At 32.0% G+C, this 15,984-nt stretch overlaps 7 protein-coding genes across 7 annotated transcripts; 5 read left to right on the top strand and 2 right to left on the bottom strand.

Annotated features, from left to right (window-relative positions):
• Positions 1-369: 369 nt before the first annotated feature.
• DDB_G0267342 (hypothetical protein) lies at positions 370-3,248 on the bottom strand (the record flags this gene model as incomplete). The annotated part of the gene is made up of 2 exons (XM_642609.1): positions 370-2,434; positions 2,536-3,248. 2 exons carry the CDS (start codon positions 3,246-3,248, stop codon positions 370-372), a joined length of 2,778 nt encoding a protein of 925 aa, XP_647701.1.
• A 559-nt stretch (positions 3,249-3,807) lies between these two features.
• On the top strand, positions 3,808-6,665 carry DDB_G0267336 (hypothetical protein; the record flags this gene model as incomplete). Its single annotated transcript, XM_642608.1, has 2 exons — positions 3,808-4,121; positions 6,191-6,665. The coding sequence occupies 2 exons, from the start codon at positions 3,808-3,810 to the stop codon at positions 6,663-6,665; spliced, it is 789 nt and encodes a 262-aa protein (XP_647700.1).
• Positions 6,666-8,926: 2,261 nt separating this feature from the next.
• On the bottom strand, positions 8,927-9,394 carry DDB_G0267334 (hypothetical protein; the record flags this gene model as incomplete). Its single annotated transcript, XM_642607.1, has 1 exon — positions 8,927-9,394. One exon carries the CDS (start codon positions 9,392-9,394, stop codon positions 8,927-8,929), a length of 468 nt encoding a protein of 155 aa, XP_647699.1.
• Positions 9,395-9,872: 478 nt separating this feature from the next.
• DDB_G0267338 (hypothetical protein) lies at positions 9,873-10,358 on the top strand (the record flags this gene model as incomplete). Its single annotated transcript, XM_642606.1, has 1 exon — positions 9,873-10,358. The coding sequence occupies one exon, from the start codon at positions 9,873-9,875 to the stop codon at positions 10,356-10,358; it is 486 nt and encodes a 161-aa protein (XP_647698.1).
• A 584-nt stretch (positions 10,359-10,942) lies between these two features.
• DDB_G0267332 (hypothetical protein) lies at positions 10,943-11,654 on the top strand (the record flags this gene model as incomplete). Its single annotated transcript, XM_642605.1, has 3 exons — positions 10,943-11,057; positions 11,141-11,421; positions 11,520-11,654. 3 exons carry the CDS (start codon positions 10,943-10,945, stop codon positions 11,652-11,654), a joined length of 531 nt encoding a protein of 176 aa, XP_647697.1.
• A 725-nt stretch (positions 11,655-12,379) lies between these two features.
• DDB_G0267330 (hypothetical protein) lies at positions 12,380-13,384 on the top strand (the record flags this gene model as incomplete). Its single annotated transcript, XM_642634.1, has 1 exon — positions 12,380-13,384. One exon carries the CDS (start codon positions 12,380-12,382, stop codon positions 13,382-13,384), a length of 1,005 nt encoding a protein of 334 aa, XP_647726.1.
• Positions 13,385-14,033: 649 nt separating this feature from the next.
• Positions 14,034-15,752, top strand: DDB_G0267328 (hypothetical protein; the record flags this gene model as incomplete). Its single annotated transcript, XM_642633.1, has 1 exon — positions 14,034-15,752. One exon carries the CDS (start codon positions 14,034-14,036, stop codon positions 15,750-15,752), a length of 1,719 nt encoding a protein of 572 aa, XP_647725.1.
• Between the last annotated feature and the right edge of the window lie 232 nt (positions 15,753-15,984).

Below are 15,984 nucleotides of genomic sequence, written 5' to 3'. Positions count from 1 at the left end.
AATATTTAAGATAATTTTTTAGAATGTTCTAGAACATTCGAAGAATAAAAAAAATTTTCGAAAGAAAAGTAAAAATTTCGAACCGGCACAATGACGCGATCATTGCACAAGGTCGAAAAACTGAAAAATTCTGAACCGAAACTATGCACAAAGTTGTGAAGGGTCGAAAACACTTATTTTTTTGAGTTTTGCGAAATTTTTAAGAAAATAAAAACGTATAAATAGTGGCAATAAAAACTAAAACAATTTGATTTATGGAATTCCGACTAAGGGCGGGTGGGATGGGACTAATATATATATATATATTTAATATAAAATATAATTTAATAAATTAAATTTTTAATTTATATTATCATATATATATATATATTATGAAATTTGGACGACAGTATTTAAGAAACCACCAGATTTTTCACCAATGATTCTTTTATCGTAGAAGGAATCTACAGTATCGTTTGATTTCCAACGACCCATCTTCTTGACAACGTGGAACGGAACGTTATTGGACAACAGCAGAGAAGCCATAGCGGAACGGGTAGAGTGAGATTTGAACTTGACAATATCAATGCCTGACTTTGAGAGCGTTGATAGTACAATTGAGTTAATATCATTAACTTGGAGCGGTTCACCCTCATTCTTAATAAAGACAGGGTCACCCGAATGGGGCTTTCTTCTTCCTTTAGAGGCTCTAAGGTATGTTGCAAGGTGGCGAACAGGGCACACTTGAGAGTTTGTATCATCTAACGAAGTTAATTCTAATATTGAAACAACACCACTTCTTTGTTCTTTAGCATTAATGACTGGACCTTTGATTGAGTCAGTAGTAATAATGAGACCTTTGAACGACCACTTCACCAAGTCTGATGATCTTGCTAAACCAAACATTTTACAGAGTACAAGTGTCTTGTTTAATAGCGCAGTGTATGTGTACTTAGGGATGACTTTGACAGTAGATAAGTGCTTGAATACTTGATTTGCATCCCATATCTCTTTATACTTTGCAGATGAAGGACGCAACTTGTGAATACCAGTCATAATTCTTGTGATGAATGGATCATTAACAATATCAGTTTGATTCCTAAGGAGTAACAACTGATTCAACATAGAGCGATGACCGTTAATTGTTGAGAAGGCTAACGGAGGTTTGTGCTTGAACAGATGTGTAAGATAATCCATGAAAACAACTAAGGTTATGTTTGCTGGATTCAAAGAGTTCAACGTACAGAAATTGCGGAATCTTGTATAACTGGAGCTATATACTTTGAGAGTTGAAGGTTCCCATGACTTCATTAACAGCTCAGCTGTTTTTGTATTTGTAGTACGAGCGAAGGACATTACATGAGATTGGAAAGTTGAATAATCCCCAGCTTCCAACGTTGTTGAATCTGGATTGGTATCGACTCTACTGATTGTTTGGTCAATACTTCTTGGAATGTTCCCAGTACTTGAGGAAACATGTGACGATGATGACGAGGAACTTGAGCTTGAATCATCGGATACCAAGTTGCTGATCTCCAGATTGGGAAGATCAGTATTATAGAAACCTTCTTCGAACTGGATGAGTTCATCTTCTCCAGGATAGAAGGCAAAAGAATGGGTGGTGGAAAGGCCAGACATTGCTTCCATTGACTCCAATCGAGGTGGAGTGCATTCATTCTGATTGTTGAGTAGTTGTTCGTTTGATGGTTGAAGTGAGATGCGAACAGATCCATCTGTATTTGACCGAATTGAAGTTGGATGCGATTGAACACTTCCTTCTTCAGTTGCCAGTTGTAACTCTTGATTACTCTGGACGATGATTTGTGATTCATCTCTGAAAGACGACTGAGGTGGTCGGCTTTTACATTGAAGAATCCTGGAATATGCTCTCCAATCAAGTTCACTTTCTTCTTGAGGCATTGTTTCCAAAGTTGTTCGAACAGAACTGAGAGATCCTGTATCTGACCACCCTGGCGATTGATGTAAGAGAGAGTGGTAGTGTTGTCGGTTTGAATCTTCAGCTTGCAGTTGTTCAGTTTCTGACATAGCGCTTGATAGGCCATCAGCAGCGCGAGCATTTCTCGACGATTTGACGACATGTTTGATTGAGTTATTGACCACTGGAATGACCAAGTTTTGATTACTTTGCTTCCTTTCTTGAGTGTGGCACCTGCACCTGATTCCGAGGCATCGGTTGTAAGAACATAGTCGTAACTTGGAAACAGACTGATTTCTTTTCCATTCCATTGGTTTAGAACTGTTAACCAATGTGAAATCTCTGACTTGACATCTTGAGGAATGTGGAATGATTGATCCCAATCTCCATTGGCTAGAGTCAGACACTGAGAGTGAAACTTGTTTGTTCGACGAGTGTAAAGTCTGAATGGGATAACTGCATCTTTCAGTGCAATTAGCTTTCCTTTTAAACCAGCAAGCTTTCTTGGGGAGCAACAATCTAGTTTTAAAAAGTTTCTTATTTCCTTGATGACACTTTTCTTCTTTTCTTTGGGAACAAGAAGCTTCATTGATTTTGAATCGATTTGTAATCCGAGAAACGTAATTGATTGAGTTGGTTCGAGAACACTCTTTTCTAGATTTAACTTGAAACCTAGTTTGATAAGTAAGTCCATCGTCTTTTTGAGGTTGGATAAACATTCTTCTTTTGTTGAACCGACGATTAATAGATCGTCCAAGTAAGCGATGACGGATACGTTGATATCTCTCAACATTCGAAGTACAGGTCTTAACAACATTGTAAAGATACGATGAGCTGTCGATAACCCGAACGGCATTGTTTTCCAACGGTAGTGCGAACCTTTCCACACGAAGCGGAATAAGTCTCTGTATTGCGGATCTACTAAAACGTGGAGGTAGGCTTTCTTGATATCGAGTTTTACCATGTAATAACCTTGTTTGACCATTGATGGTAGATTCTTGATTCCTTCGACGAGTAAACCTTGATTGTTTACCATATGTTTGTACTGACCAAGTAAGGTATCGGATAATTGATAATCGGTTGGAACATCGACATTGTTACTTGATTCATCTTCACTTTGTTCATTCTCGGTGTCAGAGTTATCATGAGAAGGTTGGCTACGTGAATTGGAATTAGATGAGAAAATAGGTTCTTTCATGAATCTTGTAAAGGCTAAAGAAAGGTTGTTGATTTGATCCTCCATTGATTTTATTCTTAAATCAAAGGATTCAGCGCTATTAGAGGCAGAGGCACTACTACTAGAGGCATCATTATTATTAACAGTGGTAGACATATTTTATTGTTGATATCTAAAATTATAATATGAGAAAAATAATAATATAAAAAATTAATAAAGAGAAATAAATATTTGTATAAAATTTGTGTGTGTGTGTATCTTAAATATATATAGGAGGAATTCCCAAATAAAATAAATCAAATTGTTTTAGTTTTTAGTGCCACTATTTATACGTTTTTATTTTCTTAAAAATTTCGCAAAACTCAAAAAAATAAGAGTTTTCGACCCTTCACAACTTTGTACATAGTGTCGGTTCCGAATTTTTCAGTTTTTCGACCTTGCACAATTATCGCATCATTGTGCCGGGTCGAAATTTTTACTTTTCTTTGGAAAATTTTTTTTATTCTTCGAATGTTCTAGAACATTCTAAAAAATTATCTTAAATATTTGGGAAATTCAAATAAATAAATGTTATTCATAATATATATATATATATATGATAATATAAATAAACCGGTTCGTTTTCCATGACCAGTGCGTTATTAAGATGACGCAAACACTCACCATCCAAAAACCACTCTGTGTCAATGAATGATGGGTTACCAATCAAATCGCGATGTTTAACAAGAACCAGGGCCACGGACTTAACCACATCAATCACCGCTGTTGGATAGTTGTGTGTGAACCACTTCAGCAAACGCGTTGCGAACCAAGATCTTCCGTGGTCGTATTTCTGGTAATAGGGTCTATAGAATTCCACATACTATGCTGGATAATTCATGAGCATTCAAAAACAGGTGTTCTCTCATCCCGAATACCCTTCAGAACAAAACGTGGCGCTTACATATTAATCGATCCAGTCGAGTTAATAGCGAACTGTGTCTCTTTATCGGCTGCATCACCCAGCGTAACTTCACCAGACGCTGACATGTAAGAAGTGGTGATGTAATGGGCAATGCAGAACGAACTAATGGTCTTACCATTTTCCATCACGGAAAAAAAAAATAAACAAATTTAATAAATTTAATAAATATCATTAGTGATTGAAATATGCTTTATTATCCACAAAAAACATATTAAATAGATAAACACCTAGACTATGCTGGTTAACCAAAAAAATAGATTTTATCGCTTAATTTATGACTTAAAATATCTATTTACTAAATTATTAAAAAAAATAGTAATTTAATAATAATTTAAGTGGGTTTTTTCAGATCTAGAAAATGATTTTTGAGATTCAAATTTTTTTTTTTAAATATTATAATTTGGTTTGATGGCAGATTGAGGTTATTGGATACTGGAGACAATACCATGTACGGGTATCATGATCTGGGATGTCTTCATCTGACATGATTTTTGCTACCATATTACGCATTGGTGTGAGCCCATAGGCTAGGATGTGCGGCCGTGACCGCGGATACTAATTAGGGGCTCTTAAGCCGCTTACATCTTTGCCAATAGCTGGGCTTTACGCCCTGCATCTCAACGACAATCTACCATTCTAGCGATGCTGACTTTCCGATCAGTCATTAACGAATCTTCTTCAGTAACTGAGTACGACGAATTGGATTAGCAACTCGCTTGGCTTTATCGACCGCTGCAGTGCGTTTTGTCCTGTTACCAAAATCAAAAGGTTTACATGGCATGACATTCCTCCATTGAATTAAAAGAAAAAATAAGGGGATAACCTGTGTTCTGGTCAAGACATCCCCTAAATGAGGGTGTTAATCTCCACAGGGGCGAAAAAAAATACTTAAAAGCATCTTTAAAGTAGGAACGTAAATAGTACTATTATTAAGTATACTTAATAAGTATATTTATTAAGTATAATTATTAAGTATAATTATTAAGTATATTTATTAAGTATAATTAATAAGTATAATTAAAAAGTATATTTATTAAGTATATTTATTAAGTATAATTAAAAAGTATATTTATTAAGCATAATTATTAAGTATAATAATAAAATATAATTAATAATTAAAATTATTAAGTATAATTATTAAGTATAACTATTAAGTGGAATTATTAATTATAATTAATAAGGGTAATTATTAAGGGTAATTATAAAGTTCACTTAATAAGAATACTTAAAAATAAAAATTAAAAATAACATTTTATAATAATAATTTAAAATAAATTTAAAAAAAAAAAAAAAAAAAAAAGAATTAATTAAAAAGTAAAAGTATTTGAAATCAGAAATTTTTTTTATTTAATGGTAATACAACATTTATAATTGACTAATTTGAAAAGCAGAACTTTATTTCCATTATAATTTGTACCAAAAGCATTTACTTTACAGGTTCTAATAAAAGAAGAAACAACCTAAAATATAATTGTTTAAATTATATTAATCTCTTTATTTTATATTATTATTTTTTTTTTAAAAAAAAAAAATTATATTGACTTACCAGTTATTATATAAGTGAAGTATCAATTTGATTGAAAAGAAGTGGTTGTTGGTATAATAAGAAAGGTAACCTAAAATATAATTATTATTTTTCAAATTAGTCTATCTATTTTATTTTATTATTATTATTTATTTTTTTTTTTTTTTTAATTTTTTTTTTTTTTAAAAAAAAATTATATTAACTTACCAGCTATTATTTAATTGTAGTATCAATTTATTTTAAAAGAACTGGTGATTGGTTTTGAAAGCATTGATATTATTGATGAAGTTGAAGAAATCTAAAATAATACTTTTTTTGTTTTTTTTTTAGATTAAATTTGCTTTTAAGGTGGTTTTTTCTTCGCTGTGTATGGATTCTATATTTTTAGCAAATTTACCTATCGATGGTCACTTTTTGAGTTACAAATGAAGAGTCAATTTTTTATTTTGAAATTTATTCAGTTGTTAAATTATTAATTGAAAAAAAAAATTTTTTAGAATATTTAGATTTCTCAAAAGACTATGAGCAAGGTATTTATAAAAATTATAAATCTGGAGAACAGTTTAATAAAATAAAAAATTCAATTTTATATAAATTTATTTTATTAAGAATATTTAGTGAAGGAATGAGTCATCAAGGTAGATCAGATTATACATTATTGGTAGATTTTGAAAATTATGTTGGTCCATTTTTTAAAAATAATAAAATTGTTTTTTTTATTGTTCCAAAAGAATGGTTTCACAATATACATCAAACAATTAAAAAATTATTTTCAGCGCAATTTAATAATAAATTAAAAATTAAAGATAATAATGAAAATGATTATGAAATTATACCATATGGATTAACAATGCATATAACAGAATTTAGATCATCTTGTAGGATTAACCATTATAATTGCAATGATTTCTCATGTCATACATGTGATAAACCAAGAGGTGTCGATTATTTATTAAAAGAAGGAAATTTTAGAAATCAAAAAGATATTATTGACTTTCACAATTCAAAACCAAATAAACAAGATTTTTCAAATCCTCAAAATAAAATTAGAAACAAAACAAAAAATGAAAAAAATCGGCATTAACACAGCGAAGAAAAAACCACCTTTAAAGCAAATTTAAATTTAATTTAAAGCGAATTTAAAGTCCTGAATTAAAGCAATTTTTAAGGTAATTTTAAAGGTAATTTTTAAGGTTACTTTAAAATCACCTTAAAAATTACCTTTAAAATTACCTTTAAAATTACCTTTTTAATCGCTTTAAAAGCGAGGTCCTGGGTTCGAAGCCGTTATTTAACGGATAAATTTTTTAAAATTTTTTTTTTTAATTTCTCAAAAATTACCAAAAGGGATTCGATCCCCCGACCCTCTATCAAAGGATAGTCTCATCAACCATTACACCATTTGATTGCTTTGATGAAAATTTAAATATGGTAGAATATTTTATCCCCATTTTTTTGATCTAAAAATGGATCTTTTTAATTAAAAACCTTAAATTTATACTTAAAGGAAATTTAAATTCACTTTAAATATACTTTAAATCTACTTTAAATCCTATTTAAAATTAATTTAAAATAAATTTTAAAGGTATTTTTTAAATATCTTAAAAATTATCTTAAAAATTACCTTAAAAATCATCTTACCTTACCAGTTTTGATTTAGTGCAGTTTCATTTTTATTTAAAATAAGCGAAGTTGGATAATATCAATTTAAATAATTACCATTTCCAGATGATGCAATATTATTTTTTATATTTAATTTATAAATAATAATTTAAGTCTGAAAAATAATAACCGAAACAAAAAAAAAAAAAATTGAAAAAAAATAAAAATAAAAATAAAAATCCGTTCGTTTTTACGTAAAAGTTATGTAAATAATTTAACAATTTTTTTAATGTTATTTGCTTATATATTATAAGTAAGGAAGAGTCGTTATGTGTTGGTAAAAAAAAATAATAAAAAAAAAAAAAAAAAAAAAAAAGCAAAATATTTCACAGCAAAGAAAAAACCACCTTTAAATTCGCTTTAAATTAAATTTAAATTTGCTTTAAAGTCCTGAATTAAAGCAATTTTAAAGGTAATTTGAAAGGTAATTTTTAAGGTTACTTTAAAATCACCTTTAAAATTACCTTTAAAATTACCTTTAAAATTACCTTTTTAATCGCTTTAAAAGCGAGGTCCTGAGTTCGAAGCCGTTATTTAACGGATAAATTTTTTAAATTTTTTTTTTTTAATTTTTTCAAAAATTACCAAAAGGGATTCGATCCCCCGACCATTTGATTGCTTTGATGAAAATTTAAAAATGATAGAATATTTTATCCCCATTTTTTTTATCTATAATTAGATCTTTTTTATTAAAAACCTTAAATTTATATATTAAGGAAATTTAAATTCACTTTAAATCTACTTTAAATCTACTTTAAATCCTATTTAAAATTAATTTAAAATAAATTTTAAAGGTATTTTTAAATATCTTAAAAATCATTTTAAAAATTACCTTAAAAATCACCTTTAAAATTACCTTTAAAATAAATTTTTAAGCAAATTTTAAAGGCATTTTTAAATATCTTAAAAATTACCTTAAAAATTACCTTAAAAATGAATTTTTTAAACGCGGCTTTAAATTCAATTTAAATCCAATTTAAATCAACTTTACTTTAAATTTGCTTTAAAGGTGCATTTTTCTTTGCTGTGTTTATAGGTTTAAAAAAAAAAATAAAAAAAAAAAAATTTATTTTTGTAAAAAAAAATAAAGCATGTTTTTTTAATTTAAATATTTTTTTTTTAAAAAATAAAGCATGTTTGTGAATGTGTGATGAAAAAAAATATAAAAAAAAAATAAAATTCCTATTTTTTTTTAACAACAAATGTAGCAATAATATTTTAGAAAAAAAAAAAAAAAGATAAAAAAAAGGTTAAAAAAAGATAAAAAAAAAAGGTTAAAAAAAAAAGATAAAAAAAAATTAAAGATAAAAAAAAAGGTAAAAAAAAAAAAAATTAAAAATTATTTTACAATTTATAATGGTAAATTATTAATAAACACATATCAAATATATAATTATAGTTAAGTTTAGAATACAGTAGTTACATAAATGAAAATATTTATAGGTTTTAGTCAACAATTACTAAAAAAAAAAAAAATAAAAAAATAAAAAAAAAAAAAAAAAAAAATTAATAAGTTTTTCAGAAAGATTATGTTATTATTTATATAATTCAGTGTAACCCGGTATATTATTTCTCATTGTATTCACAAATATTTATACAAAATTAAATTAAAAAATAAAACATATCATTTTATTTATGTTTTATGGTTTCATTTTTTTTATTATTTTTTTTTATTTTTTTACATTAATCATTGTTCTTGACGTTGGATGATACAGTAATACCTTCAGGTGTACCGAATGGAGCGACGTTGACTTGGAAGTTGGATGGAAAGTTGAATACTTTATTCAATTCGGATATCTCATCTTTCTTGAGGATACATTCTTCTTCGACGAGTAAACCTTGATTGTTTACCATATGTTTGTACTGACCAAGTAAGGTATCGGATAATTTATAATCGGTTGGAACATCGACATTGTTACTTGATTCATCTTCACTTTGTTCATTCTCAGTGTCAGAATCATCATGAGAAGGTTGGCTACGTGAATTGGTATTAGATGAGAACATAGGTTCTTTCATGAATCTTGTAAAGTCTAAAGAAAGGTTGTTGATTTGATCCTCCATTGATTTCATTCTTAAATCAAAGGATTCAGCGCTATTAGAGGCAGAGGTACTACTACTAGAGGTATAATTATTATTAACAGTTGTAGACATATTTTATTTTTGATATCTAAAATTATAATATGAGAAAAATAATAATATTAAAAATTAATAAAGAGAAATAATTATTTGTATAAAATTTGTGTGTGTGTATATCTTAAATATATATAGGAGGAATTCCCAAATAAAATAAATCAAATTGTTTTAGTTTTTAGTGCTACTATTTATACGTTTTTATTTTCTTAAAAATTTCGCAAAACTCAAAAAAATAAGTGTTTTCGACCCTTCACAAATTTGTGCATTGTGTCGGTTCGGTATTTTTATGTTTTTCGACCTTGCGCAATTATCTCGTCATTGTGCCTGTTCGAAATTTTTACTTTTCTTTTGAAAATTTTTTATTCTTCAAATGTTCTAGAACATTCTAAAAAATTATCTTAAATATTTGGGAAATTCAAATAAATAAATGTTATTCATAATATATATATATATGATAATATAAATAAACACTTACATCAACAACCAATCATTCAAGATGGAAGGAATCAAGAATCTACCGTCAATGGTCAAACAAGGTTATTACATGGTAAAACTCGATATCAAGAAAGCCTACCTCCACGTTTTAGTAGATCCGCAATACAGAGACTTATTCCGCTTCGTGTGGAAAGGTTCGCACTACCGTTGGAAAACAATGCCGTTCGGGTTATCGACAGCTCCTCGTATCTTTACAATGTTGTTAAGACATGTACTTCGAATGTTGAGAGATATCAACGTGTCCGTAATCGCTTACTTGGACGATCTATTAATCGTCGGTTCAACAAAAGAAGAATGTTTATCCAACCTCAAAAAGACAATGGACTTACTTGTCAAACTAGGTTTCAAGCTGAATCTAGAAAAGATTGTTCTTGAACCAACTCAATCAATTACATTTCTCGGATTACAAATCGATTCAAAATCAATGAAGCTTCTTGTTCCCAAAGAAAAGAAGAAAAGTGTCATCAAGGAAATAAGAAACTTTTAAAACTAGATTGTTGCTCCCCAAGAAAGCTTGCTGGTTTAAAAGGAAAGCTAATCGCACTCAAAGATGAGGTTATAAAGTTAATAGCCTTTTAGGGTAAATCCTGAGCAAAAGGTGAGTTGGGCTGTGGTTAGCCACCGACTACCTTCGGGCTGTCTTGAGGAGACAATATTTTCCCCTTATACGTGGAGCGGTGAACAAGACTTGGTTGGTATTTTTATCATCCAAGTCTCAGCGATGATAGCAAAGACCCACTGCAAACAAATAAGCCAGTAATAGCCAGACACGCAAAGAACAGATACGGACTGAGTCCAGAGGATGATGTCTTAATCGTTGAACATTTACTAGGTACTTAACTAATTGGTAGACGGCTTGACCGTAGGATTAATTACCCTACAATAGAGTTCGTGACAAAACTTCCAGTCGGGATCTGATAATCTAGTGGGTTCATAAACTGTGTGGTTAGGCGTGCATCGCCGCTGCGAATGTAATAAATACTGCGAGGCTGGGTCATTTATGTTATGCTTGTATAGCTCAACAATAGAGTGCGTTAAAGTTGGAGGGACGTAGGTTACCTTTCTGACAGAATGTATGTAGCTCACAGCGGCCTAGAGCCACCAACGATAACGTGGATTGGGGTTCAATTCCCTGTGCAAGCCTTAATGAGTCCTGCACTCATTTTTAAATCAATAATAATAAGTAGTGTATAAAGTTTAAACGAGAGAGTCTAGTAGGGCTCCTATAAAACCCCATGCTTTGACCATTGCAATATATTGATATTTTAGCATTTAAATCGGTTGAATTATGGAGCGTTATTATGGCTGTTAAATTTTCTACATTACCAGCAGCTCAAACTATAACGGGTCAGGAGATTGTTGCGATTTCCCAACTAAATGAAGATGGACGATTAGCCTTAAGGAAAGCAACGTTAGGCGATATAATCGCATTAGCGGGCGGTGGTGGTGGTAACGGAGGATTACCAGACATAGAGGAAGTTATCCAGGGCGGTGTTGTGACCGCTGCAGAGATTAATGACATTGTGAAAGACGTCTTTACAGCACCCAAAGTATCAGTGGCTACTCACACGGCTTACACGAAACAGGATGTTACGGACAACGAAATATTATCAGCTCCAGGCGCGATAACGGTATTCCTACCCCTAAGGGCCAGTTCATTCAAGCTTACGGTAATGGTGCACTAGGTCCTACAATTCAGAACGCAACACTCATAGCGTACATGGAAGATGGCGGCACACCTATCATTTTAAATATGATGGCGGGTCCTGCTTCCGATAGTTGAGATGTGCGTATTAGTGCGAAGGCAGGAAATAGATTAAAATTTGATCAAGGGTTGTTTGTTGCGGCTGCTACATTAACACCAGCGATAGTTGTGCAAGATGGCGGTTCTAATTCTGATAAGTTTTATCAGGCCTGGAACACGGCATTGGGACCATCCCAGCCCCCACTGTGGATACAATCACCACATATCTTCTTATTGATGAGAATACGGGAAGTTTTGCGCAATCTAGTATCCGTGAGATCCCCTGCCCTAATGGTAAATTAGTGATGGGTATTGATCAGTCTTTTATATTATCATATATATATATATATTATGAATAACATTTATTTATTTGAATTTCCCAAATATTTAAGATAATTTTTTAGAATGTTCTAGAACATTCGAAGAATAAAAAATTTTCGAAAGAAAAGTAAAAATTTCGAACCGGCACAATGACGCGATCATTGCGCAAGGTCGAAAAACTGAAAAATTCCGAACCGACACTATGCACAAAGTTGTGAAGGGTCGAAAACTCTTATTTTTTTGAGTTTTGCGAAATTTTTAAGAAAATAAAAACGTATAAATAGTAGCACTAAAAACTAAAAACAATTTTTATTTGGGAATTCCTCCTATATATATTTAAGATACACACACACACAAATTTTATACAAATAATTATTTCTCTTTATAAATTTTTAATATTATTATTTTTCTCATATTATAATTTTAGATATCAACAATAAAATATGTCTACCACTGATAATAATAATGAAGCCTCTAGTAGCAATACCTCTGCCTCTAATAGCGCTGAATCCTTTGATTTAAGAATGAAATCAATGGAGGATCAAATCAACAACCTTTCCTTAGCCTTTACTAGATTCATGAAAGAACCTATGTTCTCATCTAATACCAATTCACGTAGCCAACCTTCTCATGATAACTCTGACACCGAGAATGAACAAAGTGAAGATGAATCAAGTAACAATGTCGATGTTCCAACCGATTATCAATTATCCGATACTTTACTTGGTCAGTACAAACATATGGTAAACAATCAAGGTTTACTTGTCGAAGAATGTATCCTCAAGAAAGATGAGATATCCGAATTGAATAAAGTATTCAACTTTCCATCTAACTTCCAAGTGAATGTCGCTCCATTCGGTACACCTGAAGGTATTACTGTATCATCCAACGTCAAGAACAATGATACTGACTTGTTGATTGTCGAAAAGCGAATCAACGATAGCTTAAAACCTTTGCTTCTCATGTCAAGTATGTTATCATCTGATAGCTCTAATGTCGATGTAGAACTTATTAGTTATTTAACTCAGAGTGCAATCGTCTTAGCCGTTAATGCTCAAGCATCGCTTAGTCGTGTCCGTCGTAACAACATCGCTAAAGAAATCTATGGTTCTGAAGTACTCTTACCAATTAAGATCAAGGATACACCAAAGATGTTTGATGAAACTGAAACTGAACGTGTAAGAAAGCTAGCCAAGTCAATCAGAAAGAACAACGAAGCTAAACAATCATTGTTAAAATTGAATTATCATTCCAAGTCCAATGTCAAGAAATCAGTTAACTCAAGTGGTAATAACACTACAGGAAACAGTAGCAATAGTAAATCCAGTAGTGGGAGTAATGGCCGATCTAACAACTTCAATGGATCACCAAGTAATGTTGCATCAGGTAGCAACAATACCAAGTCTGCCAACGGTACCAACAACCGTTTTCAGAAGAACAAGAAGTAAACTTACCAGTAGGTGGACGTCTGTTCAACCACAAACAAGTTTGGAAAGAATTGGGTCTTCCAAACTTTTGTCAAGAGGTCGTAAATGGATTAAAAGTCCATCTGCTTCCAAATTTCAAGCCGATGCTAAACCCAATTCCGATTTCAATTCCAGAGGGTCCCAAATCAGATTGCATCACAAAGGAAGTACAAGACTTGTTATTAGACGATGCTATCGAACAAGTACTTCCAAACCGTTATTCAAAGCGCGTTTTTTACTCCAACGTGTTTACGGTTCCAAAACCTGGAACGAATCTACATCGTCCAGTTCTAGATTTAAAAAGGTTAAACACCTTCATCAACAACCAATCATTCAAGATGGAAGGAATCAAGAATCTACCGTCAATGGTCAAACAAGGTTATTACATGGTAAAACTCGATATCAAGAAAGCCTACCTCCACGTGTTAGTAGACCCACAATACAGAGACTTATTCCGCTTCGTGTGGAAAGGTTCGCACTACCGTTGGAAAACAATGCCATTCGGGTTATCGACAGCTCCTCGTATCTTTACAATGCTGCTAAGACCTGTACTTCGAATGTTGAGAGATATCAACGTATCCGTCATCGCTTACTTGGACGATCTATTAATCGTCGGTTCAACAAAAGAAGAATGTTTATCCAACCTCAAAAAGACTATGGACTTACTTGTCAAACTAGGCTTCAAGTTAAATCTAGAAAAGAGTGTTCTCGAACCAACTCAATCAATTACTTTTCTCGGATTACAAATCGATTCGGTATCAATGAAGCTTCTTGTTCCCAAAGAAAAGAAGAAAAGTGTCATCAAAGAAATAAGAAACTTTTTAAAACTAGATTGTTGCTCCCCAAGAAAGCTTGCTGGTTTAAAAGGAAAGTTAATCGCACTGAAAGATGCAGTCATCCCATTCAGACTTTACACTCGTCGAACAAACAAGTTTCACTCTCAGTGTCTGACTCTAGCCAATGGAGATTGGGATCAATCATTCCCCATTCCTCAAGAGGTCAAGTCAGAGATTTCACATTGGTTAACAGTTCTAAACCAATGGAATGGAAAAGAAATCAGTCTGTTTCCAAGTTACGACTATGTTCTTACAACCGATGCCTCGGAATCAGGTGCAGGTGCCACACTCAAGAAAGGAAACAAGGTAATCAAAACTTGGTCATTCCAGTGGTCAACAACTCAATCAAACATGTCGTCAAATCGTCGAGAAATGCTCGCGCTGCTAATGGCCTATCAAGCGCTATGTCGGAAACTGAACAACTGCAAGCTGAAGATTCAAACCGACAACACTACCACTCTCTCTTACATCAATCGCCAGGGTGGTCAGATACAGGATCTCTCAGTTCTATTCGAACAACTATGGAAACAATGCCTCAAGAAGAAAGTGAACTTGATTGGAGAGCATATTCCAGGATTCTTCAATGTAAAAGCCGACTACCTCAGTCGTCTTTCAGAGATGAATCACAAATCATCGACCAGAGTAATCAAGAGTTACAACTGGCAACTGAAGAAGGAAGTGTTCAATCGCATCCAACTCCAATTCGGTCAAATACAGATGGATCTGTTCGCATCTCATCTCAACCATCAAACGAACAACTACTCAACAATCAGAATGAATGCACTCCACCTCGATTGGAGTCAATGGAAGCAATGTCTAGCCTTCCCACCACCCATTCTTTTGCCTTCTATCCTGGAGAAGATGAATTCATCCAGTTCGAAGAAGGTTTCTATAATACTGATCTTCCCAATCTGGAGATCAGCAACTTGGTATCCGATGATTCAAGCTCAAGTTCCTCGTCATCATCGTCACATGTTTCCTCAAATACTGGGAACATTCCAAGAAGTATTGACCAAACAATCAGTAGAGTCGATACCAATCCAGATTCAACAACGTTGGAAGCTGGGGATTATTCAACTTTCCAATCTCATGTAATGTCATTCGCTCGTACAACAAATACAAAAACAGCTGAGCTGTTAATGAAGTCTTGGGAACCTTCAACTCTCAAAGTATATAGCTCCAGTTATACAAGATTCCGCAATTTCTGTACTTTGAACTCTTTGAATCCAGCAAACATTACCTTAGTTGTTTTCATGGATTATCTTACACATCTGTTCAAGCACAAACCTCCGTTAGCCTTCTCAACAATTAACGGTCATCGCTCTATGTTGAATCAGTTGTTACTCCTTAGGAATCAAACTGATATTGTTAATGATCCATTCATTACAAGAATTATGACTGGTATTCACAAGTTGCGCCCTTCATCAGCAAAGTATAAAGAGATATGGGATGCAAATCAAGTATTCAAGCACTTATCTACTATCAAAGTCATCCCTAAGTACACATACACTTAAAAATTTAATTTATTAAATTATATTTTATATTAAATATATATATATATATTATGAATAACATTTATTTATTTGAATTTCCCAAATATTTAAAATAATTTTTTAGAATGTTCTAGAACAATTGAAGAATAAAAAATTTTCGAAAGAAAAGTAAAAATTTCGAACCGGCACAATGACGCGATCATTGCGCAAGGTCGAAAAACTGAAAAATTCCGAACCGACACTATGCACAAAG

Source organism: Dictyostelium discoideum (assembly GCF_000004695.1).
Source record: "Dictyostelium discoideum AX4 chromosome 1 chromosome, whole genome shotgun sequence".
Taxonomy (NCBI): Eukaryota; Evosea; class Eumycetozoa; order Dictyosteliales; family Dictyosteliaceae; genus Dictyostelium; species Dictyostelium discoideum.
The sequence above is the reverse complement of the archived record's forward strand: the minus strand, read 5'-3'. Positions and strand labels throughout refer to the sequence as shown.